The sequence below is a fragment of the Spermophilus citellus genome (assembly GCF_964194105.1).
Source record: "Spermophilus citellus genome assembly, chromosome: 5".
NCBI classification, from domain to species: domain Eukaryota; kingdom Metazoa; phylum Chordata; class Mammalia; order Rodentia; family Sciuridae; genus Spermophilus; species Spermophilus citellus.
In genome coordinates, this window is record NC_138186.1 from 122,957,295 (window position 1) to 122,980,969 (window position 23,675).

The following is a 23,675-nucleotide window of genomic DNA, read 5'->3' on the forward strand; positions in this document are numbered from 1 at the left end:
ATAGTAGTTGAGCCATTCAATGTTACAACATTCATTCTTACAGATATACACATAGTAAATATCCTTTGGGTTAGACAAAGCTGGCTAAATTGACATTTATAGGACTAGCTAAACTAAATTCCTCCTTTTCTTTTTTCCTTTTATTGACTCTTTAGCTTACTTTGGAGATATTCTTGCAGACTTCCATGTCTCATCAACTCTGTAATAATATAAATTGGATCTTCTAAAGTGCAAACAGCATAAAGCTGGATAAGCTTTGGATGTCTTAGACTCTTCATTATCTGTGCCTCCCTCAGGAAGTCATTTGGATCCATTGAACCTGAAACAAGAAAAGGAGGAAATCACTTTATGTTATTGAGGCATTCCTGTCCTCACAGCAGCCTGGTGGGAATCGCCGAGATTGCCTCCTGCCTCTCAGTAACAGAAGAGCATCTGTGTCACAAATCTTCAGAGTTATCAGAGGAGAGAATCAGTTCAGCCAGGGCAACCTAATTACTAGATGAGGTGTTGTATCAGGGATGTGCACTTTATATGTTATGACCCGTAGGTGAAAAACGGTTGATTTGGGCCCATGTGAAAAATGAAGAGCAAAGGAGAGACTGACAGTCTAATTGATAAAACACGGCAGGCATCTGAAGAACACAAAGAGAAGACATCCTATCAACATGAACACTGGAGGACACGATGGCTGCCGGATGGCTGCCCTGGCCTTGGTACCCACTGTGGGAACAGCTGAAAAACAACTCCAAAACAATGCTATTCTGCCAAATTTATATTCTTATTCCTGTAGGAACACAGGCTATGGGCCACATAGAAAACATTCAAGGGGCATCCCCAAAAGATAGTGGCTTTTTTTCCCACCAATTTTACATGTTTAATGTGAAAATAATACTCAACATTTTCTCCCATACTATTTGCTTCCACTACCACCAGAGCCTCAAAAGCTGGATCAAATGATTAGGGAGATGGCATTGAAGCATATTTTGAAGACTAATCTATAATTAAATTGTGTTTAGATGGTTCAACTCTGAGTCACCATGCAAGGTGCCCAGCAGTTAATGTCAGAAAAAATCTAAGAGGAGGAAGGATACCTGGAGTTGACATTTCATCAGTAATTTTTAAATCTTTTATTTCTTCTAGGCTGTGATGTTTCAGAAACATTACTGTAATTGAAGAAATACTGTCATTTCACATCTTAGTATTCACTATAGATGGTGCAAATATCATTTCTACTGATGTCCAAAGAGACCATTCCATTCATCATCCTCTGAATGTCAGTGACTCTACAACTGACATTAGAACCTGGGTGTGGATAAGCTTTGACAATTCAAGGTAGCACTATGACTTGTTTGTTAATGTCAAGTTAAGAAGAGTTTCATATGACCTACATACAGGTTATTTCACATAAACATTGAAACAGTCTACCTTTTAAGAGCCCAGAAGTTTAGGATCCAGGTCCATTCAAAACTCTGGAACCTGAAAAAATCTTAGCTCTGTTACTGTTCCCTGTGCAATCTTAAGCAGGTTACCAAATCTCTCTGAACTTCAGTTTCTTCATCCACAAAGTACAGCTAGTGATCCTACTAACATCAGAAAATCATTATCAGGATAATAACAATGCCTGGAAAATGTGTACTCAAAGATTGCTGACCATTATATGTATTATTATTAACATGCACACTCATAGGAAAACTAAACAGACCAACTGTAAATATTTTTCATTGACTGAGGAAAAATGAGGTAAGGTGTTAGAGAGGAAAAAAAATGTTTTCTTCTATTTTCTTTTCCATTATATTTTTTCCTTTCTTTTTAGTTTCCTCAATTCTAGTTCTGACATTAAATTTAATCCACATAATCAAATAAGTTTAAAATTTGGAATCATAATAGAAAAATAACACTGGAAGGAAAAGAGACCTCTACACCAAAATAAAGTACTTTGTTCTTGGTTGGTATAACTAGTTTGTCTGGGATCAAATACGGATGACTGCCTCCCTCAAAATATAATGATTCATGAAGGGTTCCGTGATAACAGAATTAGTATCATCACTCAGACTGTTTATGCAGGACACTTAAACCATGCCCAAGTCACACTATCTGCAAGAGCTGAAATCATGATATGCCAGGAGCCTCTGTAGGTAGAGAACTCAGGGAACTCCTTCATGGCTATGCTGGTAGAGCAACAGAGACCCAATCTCAACTCAGTAATGCAACATTAAATATTAATTTTTGCCTGTCATAGCTACTGCAGGAGTTGATTTCAGGCTCATCTTTATTGCATGGTAGTCTGCTAAGCAATAAATAGCTGCTAAGATTGATGAATGGCCCCAGTGAAGTGAAGACATTTAACCAATCACCAAAGCTGTTTGTTGCTATTACACTGTAAATCAATAATAATTATTCCTGTTGGAAAGAAAACTATTGTGCTTTTTTTTACTATAAAAAAGATGATTTTTTTGTTCTCTTTTGACCTCCAGAAGGCCTTCCTTAGAAAGCAATGCTAGCAAGCATAGCTTGATGCTTTTCTTTCTTTTCCTTTTTTGGGGGTGGAGGGAGGGAGGAATTATTAGATTAACAATAAATTTAAAATTTATGTCTCAATAGTTCAACAAGTTTAGGATTTAAAAGCACATATACATGATGACTGAAAATCTTGGATGCTGAAATAGATTGTCCTCACCTGAGTGATGGCATCTGGCCCCTTAAAAGTGCCTCTCTGTTGTTTCCTCTGCCAGATGTTAATGCTAGAACTAAACTCCTGCACCAGTGAATCTACAATTCAGGGTGTGCATCTATCAGCAGCACCACAGAACCTAACATTTATTAAAAACTCACTGCACATACTTTATTCATATTTACTCAATCCTCATACAATCCTATAAAGTGGGGACTATTTTAATTCACATGTCCAAATGAGGAGACTCAGAAAGATTAAAAAATTATATAAGTTACAGAGGACAGAGCCAGGTTTACCTTTATGCTCTAAACTGATAACACCACAAGGTCCCAACCTTTTCAGTCCATGGCATCCTTAGTGCATCAGTAATATTTTTATAGTATGCCAGGTTAAAATGCATATTTAATAGTTCAATTACTAAACAACTAAGAAGCATACATCCTAAAAACTTAATAGCCATTTGAAAAATTAATACAGGTAAATTAAGAGGAAAAAATAATATTTATTTCATTCTTAACCACAGTTATTTATTAGAGTGATATAAGTACTATACAACTTCTCAAAATCAAGTAAGAGTTCAAACAGAAGTTCTGGATCCTGGAAAAATCTCAGCTCTGTTACTCTTCCCTGTGCAATCTTGAGCAAGTTACCCAAATCTCTCTGACCTTCAGGTTCAGCTCTACCACCTTTATTTCCTGATCTGTGTCAATTTTTGTGTGTATCTTGCCAATATTGGTCCACAGTGATAATCAAAAATCCAGCTTCACAAAAATATGATGTCAGAAAAAGGAATGTACCCATCTAAATCTGAATCTACAAACTACCTGAAGGTAGCAATTTGTGTTGTTTTGAAAACGTTTACCGCAAAACTTTTAAATATCCCACAAACCCCTGAGAATTCACTGTGATGCCTCAATGTACCTTAGCTCAACAGTTTGGAAACAGTGCTATTACACACTCTGACAGCCAGCAAATCCCAAGGGCTCAAGTTCTGCCACCAGGAAGCTTTCCAAATTTCTAAGAACTCTGGGCTCAGCAAGTAACAGAGGGCCCCCAGAAAACTCATCTAGCCTGTAGAGTTGGAACCCATATCTGTTTTGTGGAATAATGAAAATGCTTGTAAGAAAAAAAAAAGGAAGATTAATCTTTTGTTGCTGTTATTATTCTTTTCTATGTTATTAGAGGAAGATAGGAGACTGCCACAGTGATGTTGCACTTTTACAGAATGTCACTTCCATGGGGTCTGATATAATGGTGATAAGTCAAAAATCCCAGCTCTGCCATTTACTAACTGTTTAATAATAATAATAATATAATAATAAAATTTTTATTGGTTACCTACTATGAGCCAAGCATTATGCAAAGCATTTGTACTAGTGACCTAATTTAATCTTCATAATAACCCTGCTTGGTATATCTTATTATCCCCCATCACATAAATGATAAAACTGAGAGATAGAGTAGTTCAAAAATTTGCTCAAGATTTGAATACAAAGTCTTAAGAAAGTTATTTTTAATCTCTCTAAATTCTCTTATCCCACCTTTAAAAATGAGGGACTGTTCATTTTAGCATACTTCTTCTGCCTTCAAAGGGATAAGTGAAGATAGGAGAAGAAATACTTCCTGCAAGTTCAAATATGGGATTCTTTAGATGAACCATTTTATCTTTTAGTCATAGTCATTTGGCATCTAATAAAACAGTTATTCCCTGAATATCACCAAAGTTCCATCTGACTTTTCAGTAAGTTTTTATAGTCAGTGGGGTTTTTGTTTTGTTTTGTTTTGTTTTTGTTTGTTGTTTTGTTTTGTTTGTTTTTGCTTTTTAACTAAGATAGAAATGAAAGGGAAGAAGGACAATGGAAGACTGAATCCTTTAGATAAGAAATGTGTTGTTGGAATCTTCATCTGAGAACCTTTTAAGCTTAGCTAATCCAAGGAGTGAGTTGGCCTTTATATTTTAAAGCTTATCCACATGTTATGGTCACCTGGGGTGGCAAGAGAGATGACAACACCTGTTTGCTGCCAGCACTGACTGTCCCATGACCTCTTGGGCATTTTACAGTGGCAAACTGAGCCCATAAAAATCCACGTATGCCATTTAATCTTTAATATTTTCACACCTGGTTTTAACGTCTTTACAGCCACTGGAGTAGTGTTGTTCCAGAGGCCTTCCCAAACTTCTCCAAACTGACCGGATCCCAATCGCTTCAGAAGCTGGACAGAGTTGCGGTCTATCTCCCACTGGTCCACGGTTTTATAGGACAAATCAAAAGGAGTTGGGACTTGTATCTGTTTTGCAGAATAATGAGAATATGTGTAAGAGAAAAAGGAAGATTAACATTCTGTTGTTCAAAATAATAGTGTAGGTACTTGTTGAGGGAAATATTACTTTTAAAAACAAAAACACTAGAAGTTACATTCTAATTCCTTGAAAATAGAAAACAATTGTCGGAGATTCTGCATTGTTAACTCTTTAGATTCATTCTCTCTCAGATCCTGCACTTTGATGTCCATCTGTAGCCAATACCATGCTCACACACAGGTCTGCAATGATGTTTCCACCTCTCTGCTCAGCTAAACCCTCCCAATTTCAGCCTCCATTGGAGTTCCACTCATTCACAAGGCCTTCTCAAACTCTGGCTGTAGTATTAACTAGATATATTATACATTTCTGCAAAATATGTATTATATATGTTTGCAAAATAAAATCAACTCATTTTTGTTTAATTTGTTTGTTTGTTCATTCATTTAATAAATAAAAATTTTTAAGTAGGAACTATCTACCCTTCAGCAAACAAAACAGGCAAGGCCCCTGCCACCTTAGAGTTCGTAGTAAAGATTTCCATCTGACACACTTTCTCTGTTGCAACTATTAAACTCACTGTAATGGCACAAAATCAGCCAACAATAGTAAATGAATGAGCATATCCCTTCCAATAAAACTCGTTTACAAAAATGAATATGAAACAGATAGTTTTCCTCTTCCTGCCTTAAGTAAACAAATGATAAATTTATTTTTCCTGAACTGATATCACATGGCAAATACTTAAAAACAGTTTGAAAGCAGAAAGTAGTTCACCTTTAAGCATGGTTTCTCCAGCTTGACACACAGGCCATCACTTGTGGTGGTGTAGTAGTCCACGAATTCATTCAGTGTTGAGAAAGTTTTTCTCCGGGTAAGGAAAAAGCCTCCTTGGTCTAGTGTCCTGATTCTGTAGTGTTTCACAACTCCTTCATCTAAAACTGGAACCCAAAATAAGTCCTGTTAATAAACTTATTGCCAAAGCCAAGTAGATTCATTCTTTGGAGATTTTTCAATGTGTGGCATGAAATTTATATAGAATTCAACATTTCTCAACTTTGTCTCAGAAAAGTTAAGGAAGTTGATCAAGGATACACAGAAAGAAAGATTAACATTCTGTTGTTCAAAATAATAGTATAGGTACTTGTTAAAGGAAATATCAATAAAGAAAGAAAAAAGAGAGGGAGGGAGGGAGGGAGGGAAGGAAGGAAAGAAGGAAGGAAGGAAGGAAGGAAGGAAGGAAGGAAGGAAGGAAGGAAGGAAGGAAGGAAGGAAGGAAGGAAGGAAGGAAGGAGAAAAGGAAAAAGAATTTCAAGATCCTAGCACTAAAGGAAGTACAAGATAAAAAATAAAGAAGTGAGGTTAATACTAAAACCATTCCATGCTTTGAGGACTACACTTGATTTAAAAAGCCATAAAATTAACTCTCATTCCAGAAATTCAAGGTAAAAAAACTTGTCAGTTTCAGAAATCACAGTGTCCCTGTGATAAAATCACAAAGGTGTTTAGAAACAGTTGAACTCTTTCTGGTAATTTTTCCATGGAGTTTGATAACATGAGACTGAAATAGAACAAAGAGGGTCCTCAGTACTATCTTACAATGTTATAAGAGATTCTGCAGGGCCACTCATTGTACTATCCCTCAATGTAGGCTCATACCAGAATGTCCCAGTACAGCTCAATAAAAGCAATTCCACAGGTCCTAAAATGATGCAGTTCACATGTGCAAATTTCCTGCAACTTTGACTAATCCAAAGATAAATCTCATAGGATCTGAAAGAATAAACATCCTGCATCATTTTTAGGTAGTCTGACTTACAGCGAATATTTTATTATTTCTCCTTGCTACCAACCATTGTTCTTTCTTCTGTTATTGGCACTTCAATCTTTCTCATAAAACCATTGCTTCTCTAAGAACATATGATGCAGAGAGACTTGGTGCCCACCTTGAGTTGAGGGAGGCCTAATCAGACCAATTAAATCCAAGGAGCACCAATTCCAGGGTTCATGTCAGGGAGCTCCAGGAGGTCAAGAGGAATTTTATTGCTGCTGTTGTTTTTGTTTTTACTGATGGGAATTTGGAGCTATTGGCAGAATCCTTGCCTCCAGCATGGAGCAAGCTTACATGAGAAGAGAGGTAGCCCCTGGAGCCAGCCAATTCTGGCTTTACAGCTGCAAGAGTCCATTATTTTTTGCTTAAATTAGTTTGAATTGGGTTTTCTGCATTTGCATTCAAAATATTGACTGGTGCAATTCATACCTATTCTTTCACTTAGCAAAGTTATTGATGAGCATTGAACAGCATTTACCGTGAATATAGCTTTCTGAGTTCCTTCTAAATATAGAAACTTATGCTCCAATAACCAGGTTTAACTGGAGCAAAACTTTCATGAAAGGAAAGAAGACATTCTCATCCCAACATGGAGGTGTACTGAAGGTATGCCCATGGCTAGGAAAAGAATTTCTTAAAAAAAAAAAAAAAAAAAAAATTGGCGCACACCTGGCTAGGTATAATGAAAGAAGGCAATATCTAAAAGTGTTGAAAAAGCAGTGGAATGACTTCTTATGCATAGTTGAGCAAAGCATAATTTTATCACTTTTTTTTTTTTGGTACTGGGGATTGAACCCAGGGGCACTCAACAACTGAGCCACATCCCCAGCGCTTTTCTATTTTTTAAGTTATTATGTACTTAGTATGGCAATATGTAAATCAATGGAAGTGTAACTGATGTGATTCTGCAATCTGTATACGGGGTAAAAATGGGAGTTCATAACCCACTTGAATCAAAATGTGAAATATGATATGTCAAGAACTATGTAATGTTTTGAACAACCAACAATAAAAAAAAAGTTATTATGTACTAAGGTTGAATATAGTCCTGTCTATAATAACTCTACCAGCACATATGAAATCAGCAAAAAATGCACAATATATTTGCCAAAGCACATATATAAGAATGCTTTTGGTGGCACAAAAACAACCCAAATGCCATAAACTAAGATATAGAATAAATTAATATATTATTGCTTATTTGTCAAGTGGAATACAATACAGATTTTCAAATAAACAATTGACTACACTTAACATGAATGAATCTCACAAACAATTTTACATATGATTCCATTATTAAAAAGTTTAAAATGACCCAAAATCATTGATACGAGGAGTCAGTGAGTGAGGTATCAGCAGTATCCCACACAGTAACTAAGTATTGGTTACCTGGATATATTATGTAAATATTTGTTAAATGCTTATGAACTGTGTACTTTTGTTATGTGACTATACATCAATTTAAAAGAACACTAAAAGAGAATAGTTATCTGCCTCTGTTCATGTTCAAGTTCCTAAAATGCTACATCATGGTGCATGCTGCTGAAATATTTAAGTCTGCAAAGTTAAAGTAAATGCCACCTAATTCTCATGTTGGGTATAGGAAATCTCAATCAAGTATTCATAGAACATTAACTTTAACCAAATAAATTTTCTGGTAAACACTGTGAGAAACCTAGCAGCAAAAATGCTCCTTTAAATCACTGAATGGGTTGACTTGTGGTATAAGATATTTGTTACAAGCCAGAAAAATGCAGGGGGAATAGCAAACAAAATAGCAACTACAGGAATTCAATACTAAATTTGAAGGTAGCCTATAACAGTATCAACAACAATAAAGTAACCAATACAGCAGACTAACACAACTATAATTTAATAGCATACCTTTCATTTTCTTCCCAACACTCTTTAGTTTGTACTCCATGGCAATTACACGGCCGTATCCCTGGATAAAAGCTCCAGAAAAGATTTGCTTCTCACTTATAGGTATCAGACAGTCCTACTTAAAATCAGAAACACACTCACAATTCACTCTACTCCTTGATTAAAATGCCCAATGTTCTCCCTTTTACAGCCCAGGCCTGCTTCCAGCTGAAGGGCAGTCACGTAAAAAGTGGTCTAGGTGGCTTCCTCTCTATTTCTCTCTCTAGAGTTGCTCCCTCTCCTTGGCATTGCTTGCTGAGTTCTGAGTATTCAGGGAAGAAGCAGAAGAAGGAAGGGCAAAAACAGGAAGCCCACACTTAGAAGGGTCCAACATCAGTGGGCTTCACAGGCAGAGCATGCTGACAACGTTTCCATCTGACTCCCCTGTGGGCACTCAGATAGGCCCTCTAGAGCTTTCTCATCCTTGCAGGACCTCCCATTATAGCTCCCAAGAGGCAGGTTTTCCTAGGCTGCCTGCACCCTATGGCTTCTCAGCTCTTTCTTTGGCAGTTCATCTACCACACTTCACCCCAGGAGGTCTCTCTCCTCACCCTCTGACAGAAGTGCACTTGGGTGGAACTCTGAGCTCCTCCAGGCCATCTATTTACAGTTCCCTGGCACATTTGCTCATGTAGGAGGCCCAGTTATGGTCAGGAGATGAGGCACTTCTTATATTGCCAATTGATAACTGGGAGGAAAGGCTGATGTCACAAGGCACTTCTATCCCAATGCCATAGGCTATGCATACTTCTCAGCCTACATTGGGCACCTGTGTTCTATCCTCCAATAGCAGAGAACAGAGAACAAGCTTCCTGTGGCCTTTCCTGGAGGTCTTTCTCACTAGTTTGGGGCTCCCACTCATCACTTGGAAGAGAGTCTGGGCTCAGATTGTGCCCACACACAGTAAAATGCTCTCATCAAATCCATGCCTTCCACATGTGAGGAACCCATGAGCAGCAGTACCTATCTTTGACCAAATCCTTTATAAATCTGGGTATGGGGATCTAGCTTTGGAATTTGACTTTTATTTGATAGCCTCAGTCAAAAATTCCATTTAAACATTTCATATTCATTGAGCCAAGCACTCTGCTGAGCATTATTTTGCATTATTTTGTCATAGCTTCATAACAGTCCCACTGGGTAGATGTTACCAGACCAATTTTGTTGCTCATAGAAGAGAATGGGTAGCACAGCCAGATTCAATTCGGGATCTGATGATGCTAAGATTCACAGTATCCAGTGGGTTTCAGATTGACTAAAACACCTCTGGTTCATGACAATAAAATTTCATCATCTGAATATGTGAAATGTTTACCTTTCAATTCTTTTGATTAAAGTACGAAGGGCAAGAGTATGTTCAACTTCTCCGAAGAGAATCAGTTTCTTAATTTACAGATTTTTTTTTTAACTGGCTAAAATACATCATGATATTCTGATCTGTCAAGTTACCAATCCCACTGACTGTGTGACTCTTGGGGCAAGGTTAATTGCCCTGTATAATCATCACCAAATAGAAGGCTTTTATTAGGATATAGAGCTTAGCTCATAATAGATTTCTGTATATGGATTAAAAAGCTAACAAAAAATCAAACAGAGCTGTAAACAATATGTCAGTCTCGATTCATTTCTCCTCAATGTAATAAAAAATATTAGAAGTAGAAGGGTAGCAAAATATAAAGTATACCTGCAATTTATATAAATTACTAGCCTGAAAATTCAAGCCTTGCCATTTATCAAAAAGAAAAGTGCATAAATTATAGCTGAGATGTCTGGTAAGCCAATAGCTCTGTAATTGGAAATGATGAAAAGCAATAAAAAAAATTCTCATTTTTTAAACAAGATTGACCATTTTCTGGATCCAAATTGAAGTGGACTATGTGTAAATTAGACACAAATTTATGGATCTCACTTTAATGTACCACAAAATATCTAATAGTTTGCAAGCTAGAGATTAAAGTCAATAGATGACTGAAGGGTTAAAGTACTCCTTGTTATTTTCTTAGTAAGGGATGTAAATCACAATGATTGATATGGCTTTGGCAATTGCTATTGATTATAAAGAAAGCCCAAGCAAATGTTTTCCAGATCTTTGTAGATACAGGATTAAGCTCTCAACTATAAAACCCAAAATTTGGCAATACATCTAGGGTTTTTAAGCACAATAAGAGTGATTTTATTTAATAGGAAAAGCATTAGAGTAGGAGACTGGAGACACTGGTTAAAATTTATCTAGTATGCAACCAAAAATATGTCAAGCTCTCTGGGCTTTGATTTTTTTTATTATTAAAATTTCAAAAGTAGGCTTTAAAAAATTCTTTAATTTCCAAATATTTCCACCTTCATGTTCAACTATTTGTGATAGTTGTTTTTTCCTCTCCCAGGATCACAGAATTCTGAAATCTCTCTCCTTCTCTCTCTCTCTCTCTCTCTCTCTCTCTCTCTCTCTCTCTCTCTCTCTCTCTCTCTCTCTCCTTTTTTTAAGGTCCATTCACAAAACAAATAATCTTCATCTTGAAACACTTGAACCATACTTTAATATTTTCCTATGAATTGTCTAGCAGTTAGCACCTTCCTCTGGGTATCAATTTAGATCCTAAACCAGCCTTTCCTACCCACCCAAGCTCTTCATTTTATCATATAACACTGTTTAATTGTGATGACACTTATCACTGTAAAGGTATCTCTGTGAAGATAAGGGCTCTGCTGTACTGATTCAATACCTAGTCGAAGCTTGGCACAGAGTGGTGATTTACATAAATACTTATGAAATGAATGAATGATGTCATCAACTCTTGGATTTTAAGTGAAATATAAGTTTCTGAAGTGTCCACTACAAAGTTAAATAGACAATCACACAAAGACTTCAAGACTTAAGAGTAACCTGGAATCTTACTTTTAAAAGAAGAAAAACTTAGCCCAAGGATATAAATACTGGGATAGCCAATTAAGGTATATATCTAACTTTTTGACTTTTCAACATACCTCTATCTAGCATCATGACCATTTATATGTGGTTCATTCAAGGTTTCAATTTAAATAAGACTGAAATATATACATTCTTTTAAAATCAGATAACAGAAACGTCAGGGAAACTAAGTACGGTGTAGTCAAGATGAATACCTTTAAATTACAAAATTCTTAAGTAATCAAATACAAAATATATAAATATGGTGTTTTTCCGGGGGGAGGAGAGGTACCAGGGATTCAACTCAGGGGCACTTGACCACTGAGCCACATCCCCAGCCTGATTTTGTATTTTATTTAGAGACAAGATCTCACTGAGTTGCTTAGCACCTCACTTTTGCTGAGGCTGGCTTTGAACTTAAGATCCTCCTGTCTCAACCTCCCGAACTGCTGGGATTATAGGTGTGTGCCACCGCACCCAGCATATAACTATGTTTTAAAAGTAATTTTAAGTGTTTTAGTAGTGGAGTCCATACACTTGCAAATTCTCTTTCTCAATAAAAATGAATTCATGGGTCTTAGAACAAGGCAGAAAAGAATTTGCTTTTCCTTCTGTAATGTATTGTGCTCTTTATTACTGAACCAAAACTATTCCAAATCCTATATATTATAAGTAAATGATAATGCTTATGCCATTTTTTATTGTGAATTACTATGTGTTCAGATTAGTTAAGCATTTCAGTAGTTCAACCTCAAAAATATATAAGGCTAACTATAAAATGTAATGGAATCATTCATCAACAAAGTCAGTGGCGTCATGATTGAATTGAGTGAACAGACTAGGGATCCTGAGTTTACATCTTTACTCTCATGTTTGCTATTTGACTTAGGGGGAAGTGCTTCACCTGTCAACTGATTAATCTACCAGAGCATGTCCAAGAATTAGGATATATTGCAGAGCCATACGTAAGCATGTATGAAGAGTACGAAAAATGTTCATTGAATATTGAAAGAGTTCATCTAATTCTGCACATTATTTTCCCTGTGGATTATACCACAGGTCACCTATTTGGCTGGCTTTACAACCAGAGTAGCTGAAGAGATCCAGGTAAACTCAGATGGGGTCTGAGATTTCAGTCCTATTTTGCCAGATCCAAATGCATTTATATGTAGTTGATGACAGGTACACAGGCCCAGCTTTCTCCTAAGGCTGAGGTCTTATTCACATTGCTACAGAAGTAAAAAACAGGTTATCTGGCACAAAATAAAGGAGTGCTGTGAGATTTTATCATAAGGTACTTTCATAAATCTGTCCCAACTCTACAACACAGGTCACATATTGTTCAGAACCTATTAAATAATTATGAAAGCCAAGATATTCCAAAATTAGGTTTTTAAAAGACAGAAACTAACTTTGGAACACAACATAGACATGAAGTTAGAAGCTGTCTCTGAAAGACACAAAGACACCTAGTCAGTTCAGTGAAAAATATCAGTCTAACAAGTAGTTTGGTATTTTATAGATAAATGAATGGTTGAGTGAACAGATTTTCATTTTTCAGCAGGTCTTCTGGCATCATCTGGGCACAGTCTTATTCCTACTGACTGATAATAATCTGTTCCCATAGTGAGTAAAACAATATGACTCCATTGATTGAGCAAAGGATTGAAAATCAAGAACTCTCTGCCCTAATCTTATTCTGCCAGTGATTTGTTCTTTGACCTTAGGCAAGGAATTTCATTTCAGTTTCCTTATCTAGAAAATGAGAATAATGATCTTATCTATATACCCCACAGGGATAGTTTGAGTGTCATTGTTCACAAAGGATGATAGATATTTCTAATGTGCAATGTGCAAGTTCGGGTATTACAATATCAGTATTATCAAATAGCTTTGTCTACTGAAAAGAGGCACTTCCAAAGTAACATTTTCTACTCTCTGCAACTAATGCCTAGAGAGCCCAGTGGCTACCCAACATATTCAGTGAAGAAATTGCTATTAATTCCAGGTGAGAAGATTTCTGTACTTACAAACTCTTGTTTATTTGGTCTTTGGAGTATTTGTTTGTACATTTTGAAACCATGACTCTCCCCATACTATTGCCTCAGAAGTTATGCTGAGTTAGTTCTTCACTAATAAGTAAATAACACATAATTGAGTTATTAGGCTGCATTCCCCATTAAAATAGAATTCAAGACAGGTACTTATTCTATACTGAATTCTTGCTCAGTATTATAGAGTAGAACTCCAGTATGAGCACTTTGAAAGGAGAAATTATATCTGTCTAAAACATTGAAGTGGCATCATGTTAAACAGTTGCCCTCTTGGGGCTGGGGTTCTGGCTCAGTGGTAGAATGCTTGCCTAGCACATGTGAGGCACTGGGTTTGATCCTCACCACCACATAAAGATAAATAAATACATAAGGTGTTTAAAAAAAAAAAAAGAGTGGCCCTTTCCTTTTCTGGGGGAAACAACATCCATTGAGGCCAAAGAGAACAAACAGAACTGATTCTTTCTATGCATATAACTCAACTAGTGGGTGCAGAATATCCCTGGCTCCTAGTAAAGAATATTCACTGTGCTGTGGATGTTGGTTAGTAAGTTTTACTTTTAAACTGGTCAAGCGATCAGGCAAAGGTTCAAATGTCTATTTCAGATGACTCAAAAAAAGCTTTTCACTAAAACAGTTATTCGAGGATATGGCTGATAGCTCCCGTGTCCTGGGGACTTCCAGGATTGTTACAAGTCTAGAAGCCCAGCTGAGGTTACAGAGGAAACAGAATCAGAAACCAGAAACCTTTGCAGACAAAAATCAAGTTCTCTCTTCCATGCCATGAAACACAGAAATTGTGCCCTGAACCATGTATCTGTTCAAATGCTTGTCGCATTTTTTGAGGAAAATGTTGGTCCTACTCTCAAGACCCTTATAATTCAACCCTTCATGGAAAGAAGCCAACCCTCCACCCCTGCATCAATTTCTGACTCCTAAATTTAATCCAATTTAGCTGGCTCCTAAATTTTCAGAACAGAATGTCGATTTTATTGTTTGTATATCTGGCGTCTAAATCAGAAGGGTAAATTAACAATACATAATTGTAGCATTCAATATTTTGTCAGCTAATTTAATTGAAAGTCTAACACAGTTTCGCATGAAAACGGTTTTTGCAGTGTCTGATATTGCAGAGAAACTCCAAAAAAAAAAAAAAAAAAAAAAACCACAGCTTGACTCTTTATTCCTCTTGGGACTCTAACTTCTCACAAAGTATTATATCTGCAATAAATCACCAGAAATTAACATACTTGAATTATATTTTCTCAGTTTCCTGCAGAAAATCTTTCACTGGGTTAAGACAAAATGCAACATAGGAGCCAGTGCTTCTACTTTTCAAAACTTACCCGAAGGAAATAATTTAAATATTTACATGCATTTATTTAGTTAGTCCCTGCCTTATTTCAGAAAGCTTCAAAGGCTTGCATAAGTTTCAAAATAAAATAAAATTTAAAATAAGTGGATGAGGGATAGGAGTGTAGCTCAGTGGCCAAGTGCATCCTGGGTTCAATACCCAGGACCCCAAAAGTTTAAGAAAATGAAGAATATAGTGTTCTATTATAAAAAGATATAAGAAACATATGTGAATGAAGCAAGAGCGGGTAAAGGACAGGACAATGACTCTAGGATAAGGCTGATTATGTTTTACATGGGTGGCTTCAGATGCCCATCCAAACTGATGAGATGTAGACCAAAGATTTGGCTATGTGCTTTTCTAGCAGCTCATGGTAAATAAGGAAAAATATTCAGTTACCTGATTCTCAGAAGGAAATATTAACAAACTATTAGTCCAAAGCATTCATGTGCACGTGCATGCACACACGCACACTCACACACGCATACATACCTATTAATTTCTGGTATTAAAATGAGAAAGAAATTTCTCACATAGATCCTCATAAAGAAAACACAGAAAATGTAATAAGCAATATCATCAAAAACATCCTTACTGGTAAATACATCAACACACGGCAAAAAAAAAAAAAAATTGGTTCTTATAATGTCCATTATTGTGAGCCATTTTCCAACATGAAATTTAATAAAAACATTTGTATAGGAAACTAAAACAGCACATTTAATCAACCAAAAGGGGAAAAGCAATATGCATTAGGATGTTCATGCAGTATACTTATAGAATGAAATAACTATTAAATTGTAGTAAATCAAAAATCGAGTTAATTTTAAAAATTGTATAATTGCAAAAATTATCTAGAAATAATGTATTAAGTGAAATGAGGGGATATAAAATTTACAGAATATTATAATTGCAAACATGAGGATATATCTGGCAGCTCACATGTCCTGGAGCCATTTACTATTAAAGGAATCCAGCTGAGGTTCCTTGTGGAAGCCATAATTACATATGGGCAAAGCTGATTAAATTTGCCAACATGAAAATAACCGTTCGACTGGCAGATTTGTGGGTGTTTTATTACATCTGTTTTCTAAACCAACTGTCATAAAGGTATATTGCCTTTAAAATAAGGACATACATATAATGCTTCTAGAATTTTTAGAGAAACAATTTAAAAATTAACTATCTACAGACAATGGCTACAGAGTTTGCTCAAAACGTTGTCCAGTGTGATACTTGATATTCTTTATATTAAGAACCCATAAAACTCATTTCTCTTTTAATTTAATTCTTAAAATCATAATTTATCTTATCTTTCATAAGCCCATGAGAAGCATAATGTTTCCCTTTTTACCTTACTTTATCTGCCAAAGAACCCCTCGCTAAACTGATTTCTAAACTGTGATAATTATCTCCCAGTAGAGGCACAGCAAGACTTATTTCTCTGTTCTTTTTCATTGATTTTGTCTTTTTTATAATTAGCTGTATTTTATACTGTTTTGTTATTTTAAGTCAATTTAAAACATTTTGTAGACATAAATACATGCACAAATGAAATAATAAATAACAAAATGTCTTAGTACCCCTCTTAAACACACACAAAAAAACCAATTTCAAATAAAAGTGAATTACTCAATAATGGAATAAGTTGGTTCTACAGGATACTGTTCATAGGATGTTTGAAGCTTCAAATTATGAGATTCCTCTGAAAGGACAATATTAGGTTAGACATTCCTTGCAAATTTTAGTGTTCTGTTACTGTTAATGAAAATTCATGGGGAAAATAGAAAGTGAAATGTGAACTACAAGAAGTTTTAAAGATTTTTAAAAATATTTTTAATGATGAGAAAAGCAACAAGTAATCTGCTAGCTGGTCATGGAGGTGACATAATGATAGTAAGAACTATAGGAACTTTTAACCACTTATTCCCTGTTTCCTGATTGAAGAAGAGAAAAAAAGATGACAATTTGTTAATTTCTCAGTAGGATGTTACATATTTCAAAGCTTTCTGAATGTTATTTCTCCTCAAAACTCCCAGAACTCTCAAAAAAAACCTTCCTGGTGAAGAATGTGAGCCTCAATTCTTGTTCCCCTTTGCCTCACTGAGTTCCAGTAATTAGTGGACCCATTAAACAAAGTAAACATGAAAATCATTAAGAAATGTAATGGATGGTAATTAAAATGACTTCAGATTAATTTTTTATTTTTAATTTTCCTCTCCATTACAAAGAATTATTTTTGTGTATAAGCTAATTTACTTTCACAATAGAATATTGTCTCCTTCCATTTTTTACCTTGTTTTAACATATTCAAGGGAACTAATTTGCTAATTACTCATTCTCATTTCTAAAAACATGTAGCTCTTGTCCTTCCAAATTCTCACCATATTAAACAAGGATCCATGATAAAAGATGTTTCTGCTGTTTATTTCAAACATGTATTAGACAAAGGGCACTGGGGCCATTATTTTACGAGTCAACTTGAGTTGACTAAGGGATGCCCAGAGAACTAGTAAAATAGAATTTATCAGTGTGTCTGTGAGGATATTTCTTGAAGGATTATCATTTGAATCATTAAAGAAGAATCACCCTCACCACTGTGGGCCAGCATCATACAATCCACTGAGGGCTTGAATAGAATGAAAAGTAAAGAAATGACAAATTTGCTTTCTCTTGTTGAACTGGAAGATCTATCTTCTCCTGTCTATAGACATCGGAGCTCCTACTTTTTGGACCTGGTCACAACCTACACTTCAAATGCTGGCCAATTCTCTTCCAATTCACTCTTACCCATTCAGGGGTGAATCAGCTAAACAAGTGAGAATTACTCAGTAAAATCCATCATTACTCCCAGAGAATTATTCAAAGTACACATTCTAATGCAAGATGGGCTAACATCTCTGTCTTTCCATGCAAAAAGTAACATTCTTCATGCATAATAATAAAAATTTATTAAGTACTTCTTTAAGCAAGCACAGTGCAAAAGTGCTTTCTTATGAAATGCTTTAATAATCTTTATAATAACACTATGAAATATGAATTTTTTGCTATTTTACAAAAAAATGAAGTTTATGGAGTGCTATGGTTTGGTTCTTTAATATCCCCAAAGAACAACTAAAGGCTTCGTCACCTGCCTGTGGTGCTATTGTGGTAGAAACTTTAGGAGGTGGGACCTAATGGAAGGAAGTCAGGTCACTAGGGTTTGCCCTTGAAGGAGCTGTTAGGACCACAACCTCTTCACCTCTGTCTCTTTTACTCCCCAGCTGCCATGAAGTGAGCAGCTTTGTTCCACCACATGCTCCCTGATATGATATTCTGCTTTCCCACAAGCCCAAAAGCAACGGCGTCAACCAAACATGAACTGAAACCTCTGAAACCATGAGCCAAAATAAATCTTTCCTCTTTTAGGTGTATATCTTACATATTTCCTCACAGTGACAGAAAACTAACATATGGAGATAATAAATTGCTCAGGACACAGAAGAGGTAGATATGAGTGCTATAGTTCAAAACCAGGCAGTGAAACTCTGAAACACACAATCTTCATCCACCATCTCCATCTATTGTCAACCAGCAGAAATTCTTAGGTTGTTATCACAAGGCACTGCTCACAGCTCTAAAATAAACAAATCTAGTGCTACAGTGCTGTTCAATAATAAGATGATCAGGCTGTGTATAAGGTCTATTTTTGTAACTGACAACTTTTTGAAACATTTAACCTATTTAATACTGTGACTTCATTATTAGTCTTACAACTTCTCAGGCTTTTCCCCCTTTGTTTGCTTTTTTCAATATGGGTTCTGACCCGGGACATCATTTAATCTGTCACAACTTGTTCTTATTATTTGCAGACCTTCAGCTTCCACTACTGTAGGAAATGTGTGATGACTTTTCTGTCTCTGGGATGCTGCCCTCACTCATCTTTTGGATGCCTGAAGGAACCTCAAATAAAACCAATAAAATTTTAACTCACATTTTCTTATTCTCCAAGTTTCCTCTTATCTTGAATTCTCCATCCCAGTGAATGGCACCGCCATCCTGAAAACCAGACTCTGAAGCAACAGATTTGAGGATCACCCTTGATTCCTTTCTCTTCTTAATTTCTTATCTCTGACTGAGCTTTGTGTCTCATCGGTCTTCGTCCCAACTGTGTCACCTTGCTGAGTGACCCCTCATCTCTCTTTCCTGGTTGAAATAAGGTCATATGCTACTTTCTCAGTCTCCAGGCTTACTGTCTTTCTTCCATGGTTACCAATGTACTCTTTCTAAAATGTAGATCTGAACTTTTTTCTCTCCTCCTTAAAATTCAAATGTACTCCATTGTCTAAAGTTCAGGTCCTATAACGGAATTCTCTGCTGCACCCTATCCTGAATTTTTAAACACTTATTTATAATTCCTTGAAGGTACTATTCTGTTTGTACCCCATCTCTGTGTATTTACATAAAAGTATAACTAGAATGTCATTCTATTTTTCTATTACAGACTAATTCATTTTTCAAGCCTGGGCTCAGGCATCTCTTCCTTTCTTAAGCCTCCTGGCCTATGCCAGAAACACAGCAACAAGAGCAGCTCCTAGGTCCTTAATACCCCACTGTACCTCCATTTTTATTATTAAACTCATTCTGCAATATTGTTCCTATATATTTTCACTATACTTCTCCCACTGAACTTTGAGCCCTTTGATTGTGGAAACCATGTCTTAATTTATTTATTATCCTCAAACAGGCACAAAACTATATCATCATCATGACTAATATGAAGTTTTTATTGTCTGTCAAAGGTGGTGCCAAGAGCTTGGTATACATTAACTCAGTGAATTCTAACATCAGCACTGATGTGGGAAAATCAGGCAAAGTTGACAAATAATTTGTTACGGTTACTCAGCTCAGCTATTAAGTAACAGAGCTGAGAGTGAACCCCAGATAGTTTGATGTCTTAAGCTCTGCAACCGATTAGACTAAGGGTTCTTGGTACCTGTTTCAAGAACAGGTAGATACATAAATAAATACATGAATAATAAATATAGAGAGGTAAGGCTCAAGCAGAATGTGAACTATTGTATGGGTTTTAATATTTATTTCTCTTATTTTCCCCTGTAATCCCAGTCGAAAGATCGTAAACCTGTGTTTCTTCCTCCTATCCAAACAAGTCTAAGGGGCTAGCAAACTTCCAAAAGCTGCTGAATTAGACTTTGAATCACGTGCCCAACATCCAATCCTATCATGAATTTGCTAAAGCCCAATTTATGTTACTTGATTACTTTTGGAAATAAAAATTGTTTTGATATGGTGATAATTTAGAGGTCTTCATTTTAAGTTCATGAAGCATTTTTCTATCACAATTAAAGAAAGCTTCAATAAAAATCCTTAAGGACCTGCGGAAAGAATGTCCCTTGACGGTGAAAATGAGTTCACCCTGAGCCTCTCCCTTGAGAGGCAGCATGGTGGGGAAGTGCGTAGACTTGGTCTTGGGATGGAAATGAGCTGGGCTACTTACTTGCAAAGCAATTTGTCCTCTCTAACCTTCAGTTTCCTCGTCTGTACAGCAGAATACAAAACTCCTTAGAGGATCATTATAAAGATTAAAATGAATATGCTTAATTCAGGGCCATTGTTCCATGCCTGGAAGTTATAGTTACAGGCTACCAAAACTCCAAGCAGATGACACCACTAAGTCTGCCCCTGACATGGGCTCTCCATGGGCTTCTCATCATCAGCCCTTTCAGAAAATAGGAAACACAATGAAGATGAAGATGGAGTAGGGCTAACACACTGCAGCTCAGTTTTCTTTTTCAGTAATGCTTTAAAATATACAGATGCTACAATGTTTGTTTTAAAAAGAATGAGAAATGAAATCTCTATCCTATATTCTCTTTTTTTTTTAGTTTTTGTTAGACTTTTTTTTTTATTTATATGTGGTGCTGAGAACCAATCCTAGTGCCTCACACATATCAGGCAAGTGCACTACTGCTGAGACCCAGATCCAGCCCCCTATATTTTTTTATTAGAGTTTGTGATGCATTTTTTACACATTCTTTTTTATTGTATGGTGGGATAGATGTGCAAATAAGTTTAAGACAGATTATCCAACTATAAATCCCAGAGTCTTTCCTTTCTAGCTGTGTGACCTCAGGCAAGTTATCTTAATCTCTTTGTGCCTCAAGTTTCTTCATCTATAAATTGGTGATAATGATAGAATGTACTTCATAGAGATGTACAAATTAAATTTGTTAACCCATGGAAAAAGGTTCAGGGCAGTGCCCATCACATAGTAAGCATCTTTTAGGTGTTATGTATATTTTCAACAACCAATAAAGTAGACAGGACAGGTGCTGAAGTTATTTTACAGATAGTGAAACTGAGGTGCACACAGCAGATGGCCATAATTTCTGATTTACAATCTAGAATGAAATTATTGAGATAAAAAGGAAGGTATTAAATTATTGAGATAAAGAGGAAAGTTCCCAAGAAGCAACAAAATCATTACTACTAAAATATTTAATGCTTATCGTAGTGTACATACATTTTGTAGTAGTCAGAAAGTACAACAATAAAGTTGTACTTTCATGAGGTTAACTGTTAATTAAGACCACTTTTTCATCACTAGTATGTGTAGATATTTATGTCTTAATTTCCAATAGGCAGACCATCCTTCTCCATTGCACTGACTTAGGGCTGTGGCCAGGGACTGACCTTAGTAAATGGAGCTGCTAACTATTGAGGGTTCTCAGTACCTGTTTCAAGAACAGGTAGATACATAAAGGAATGCATGAATAATAAATGTATAGAGGTAAGGCCCAAGCAGAATGTGATCTATTGTATGTGTTTTAATATTTATTTCTCTTATTTTTCCCTGTAATCCCAGTTGACATAAGCAGATCCTAGCAGAAACTTTAAGTAGTATGAATGGTTTCAATCTCTCCCGTAATCTTCTGTTCTCCACCATGAGATTGTCATAACACAGGGTAGCTCCTTTGGCCTGCATCCCAGGAAGAAAGACAGGGAGATGAGCCTGAGCCTGGCAACCCAAGCAGTGTCCAGCTGAGCCACAGCCAGCCTGCAATCTTCAAGTGACTAAGCTTTAGGTGCAAAAAGTTATTACTATAGAACACACTAAAGAAAGCATTGCAAATTCTGAATACTATTTAAAGATATCAGAAAATCCAGTTGTAGACCTAGCTATATGTTCCCATCTGATTATCTTGGTCAAGTAACTTATCCTATCGAGCCTCTGATTCCTTTAGTTAGGAAAACTGTTTTGACTAGGTGATCCCTCCTGTTCAAATTCTCTAATACTAATATTCTAACAAGGAGATTTACAGAAAGAGAGTCTAATATGGTAGACACTAAAATATCCACTTTCTGAAAGAGAAAACCAAGACACAAATTTAAACATTGAATTGAAACCTGAAAATTCTGGAGCTTAATCATCATGGCAAAGTCACAGCCAGGGAAACATGGGTTATGCGTGGAATGATGGGGGTTGACACCAGGACCTGCTCTGTTCACTGGGCTTTCCTCTGACCCTTCATAGCAGCTCTGCCAATTTACCTAATCCTCCATTTTTGTTACCTAAATTGCTAAAATTAACAAAATGAAATATAGACAGTACACCACAAATTACAGAGAAAAAATAATAAGTCTAACATCTTCTTCTGTCCATCTCCCATGGAAATTGTCAAAGCTTCATAGTCCACTGTGATGCTAGGGACACTCAGCTAGAATCACAGGCAAGCTCAGTACATGTTCCTTGTTGATCAGGTTTGAGCACTAATGACAACAGCAAATGTTATATGGCTTTCTTTGTGCCAAGTTGCATTCTAAGCACTTTTCATTTATTAAATCATTTAATCCAAATAACACCATAAAAAGGTAGATGCTCTTTTCTTTATTTTTTTACTTTATAAATTTCTTTATTCTTTTTAATTAGTTATACATGATAATAGAATGTATTTATACACTTTAATGTATAATACAAAAATGGGGTATCATTTCTCATTTTTCTGATTATACATGTTGTAGAATCACACTGGTCGTGCAGTCATATATGTACATAAGGTAATATATAATATAATATACATAAGGTAATAATGTCTGTTTCATTCTACAGTCCTTCCTATTCCCTTATCCCCTCTATTCCCTTCACTCCCTTCTACCTAATCTAAATAATTCTATTCTTCATAGCAGCCCCCCTTATTGTGAATTAGCATCTGTGTATCAGAGAAAACATTCGGCCTTTTAGTTTTTTTATTTCATTTAGCATGATATTCTCCAATTCCGTTCATTTACCAGCAAATGTTATGATTTCATTCTTCTTTAAAGCTGAGTAATGTGTGTGTGTGTGTGTGTGTGTGTATCACATTTTCTTTATCCATTCATTTATTGAAGGACACTTAGGTTGGTTTCATAGGCTGTGAATTGAGCTTCTATAAACATTTATGTGGCCGGGTCACTATAGTATGCTGATTTTAAGTCCTTTGGGTGTAAACCGAGGAGTGGGATAACTGGATCAAATGGTGATTCCAATCTAAGTTTTCAGAGGAATCTTTATACTGCTTTTGATATGGTTGCACCAATTTGCAGTCCTACCAGCAATGTGAGTGTACCTTTTCCACCATATCCTCGCCAACATTTA

At 36.0% G+C, this 23,675-nt stretch overlaps 1 protein-coding gene across 2 annotated transcripts in view; it reads right to left on the reverse strand.

The window, feature by feature from the left end:
- The window catches only part of FRK (fyn related Src family tyrosine kinase), a 98,010-nt gene that overhangs the window by 10,724 nt on the left and 63,611 nt on the right, over positions 1 to 23,675 (reverse strand). For both annotated transcript variants that reach the window (XM_081295397.1, XM_081295398.1), the window contains 3 exons: positions 5,754 to 5,917; positions 4,795 to 4,963; positions 161 to 319 (listed from right to left, as the gene is read on the reverse strand). In XM_081295397.1, coding sequence (XP_081151523.1) covers positions 161 to 319; positions 4,795 to 4,963; positions 5,754 to 5,917 — 492 coding nt within the window. The remainder of the gene's footprint in view (positions 1 to 160; positions 320 to 4,794; positions 4,964 to 5,753; positions 5,918 to 23,675) is intronic.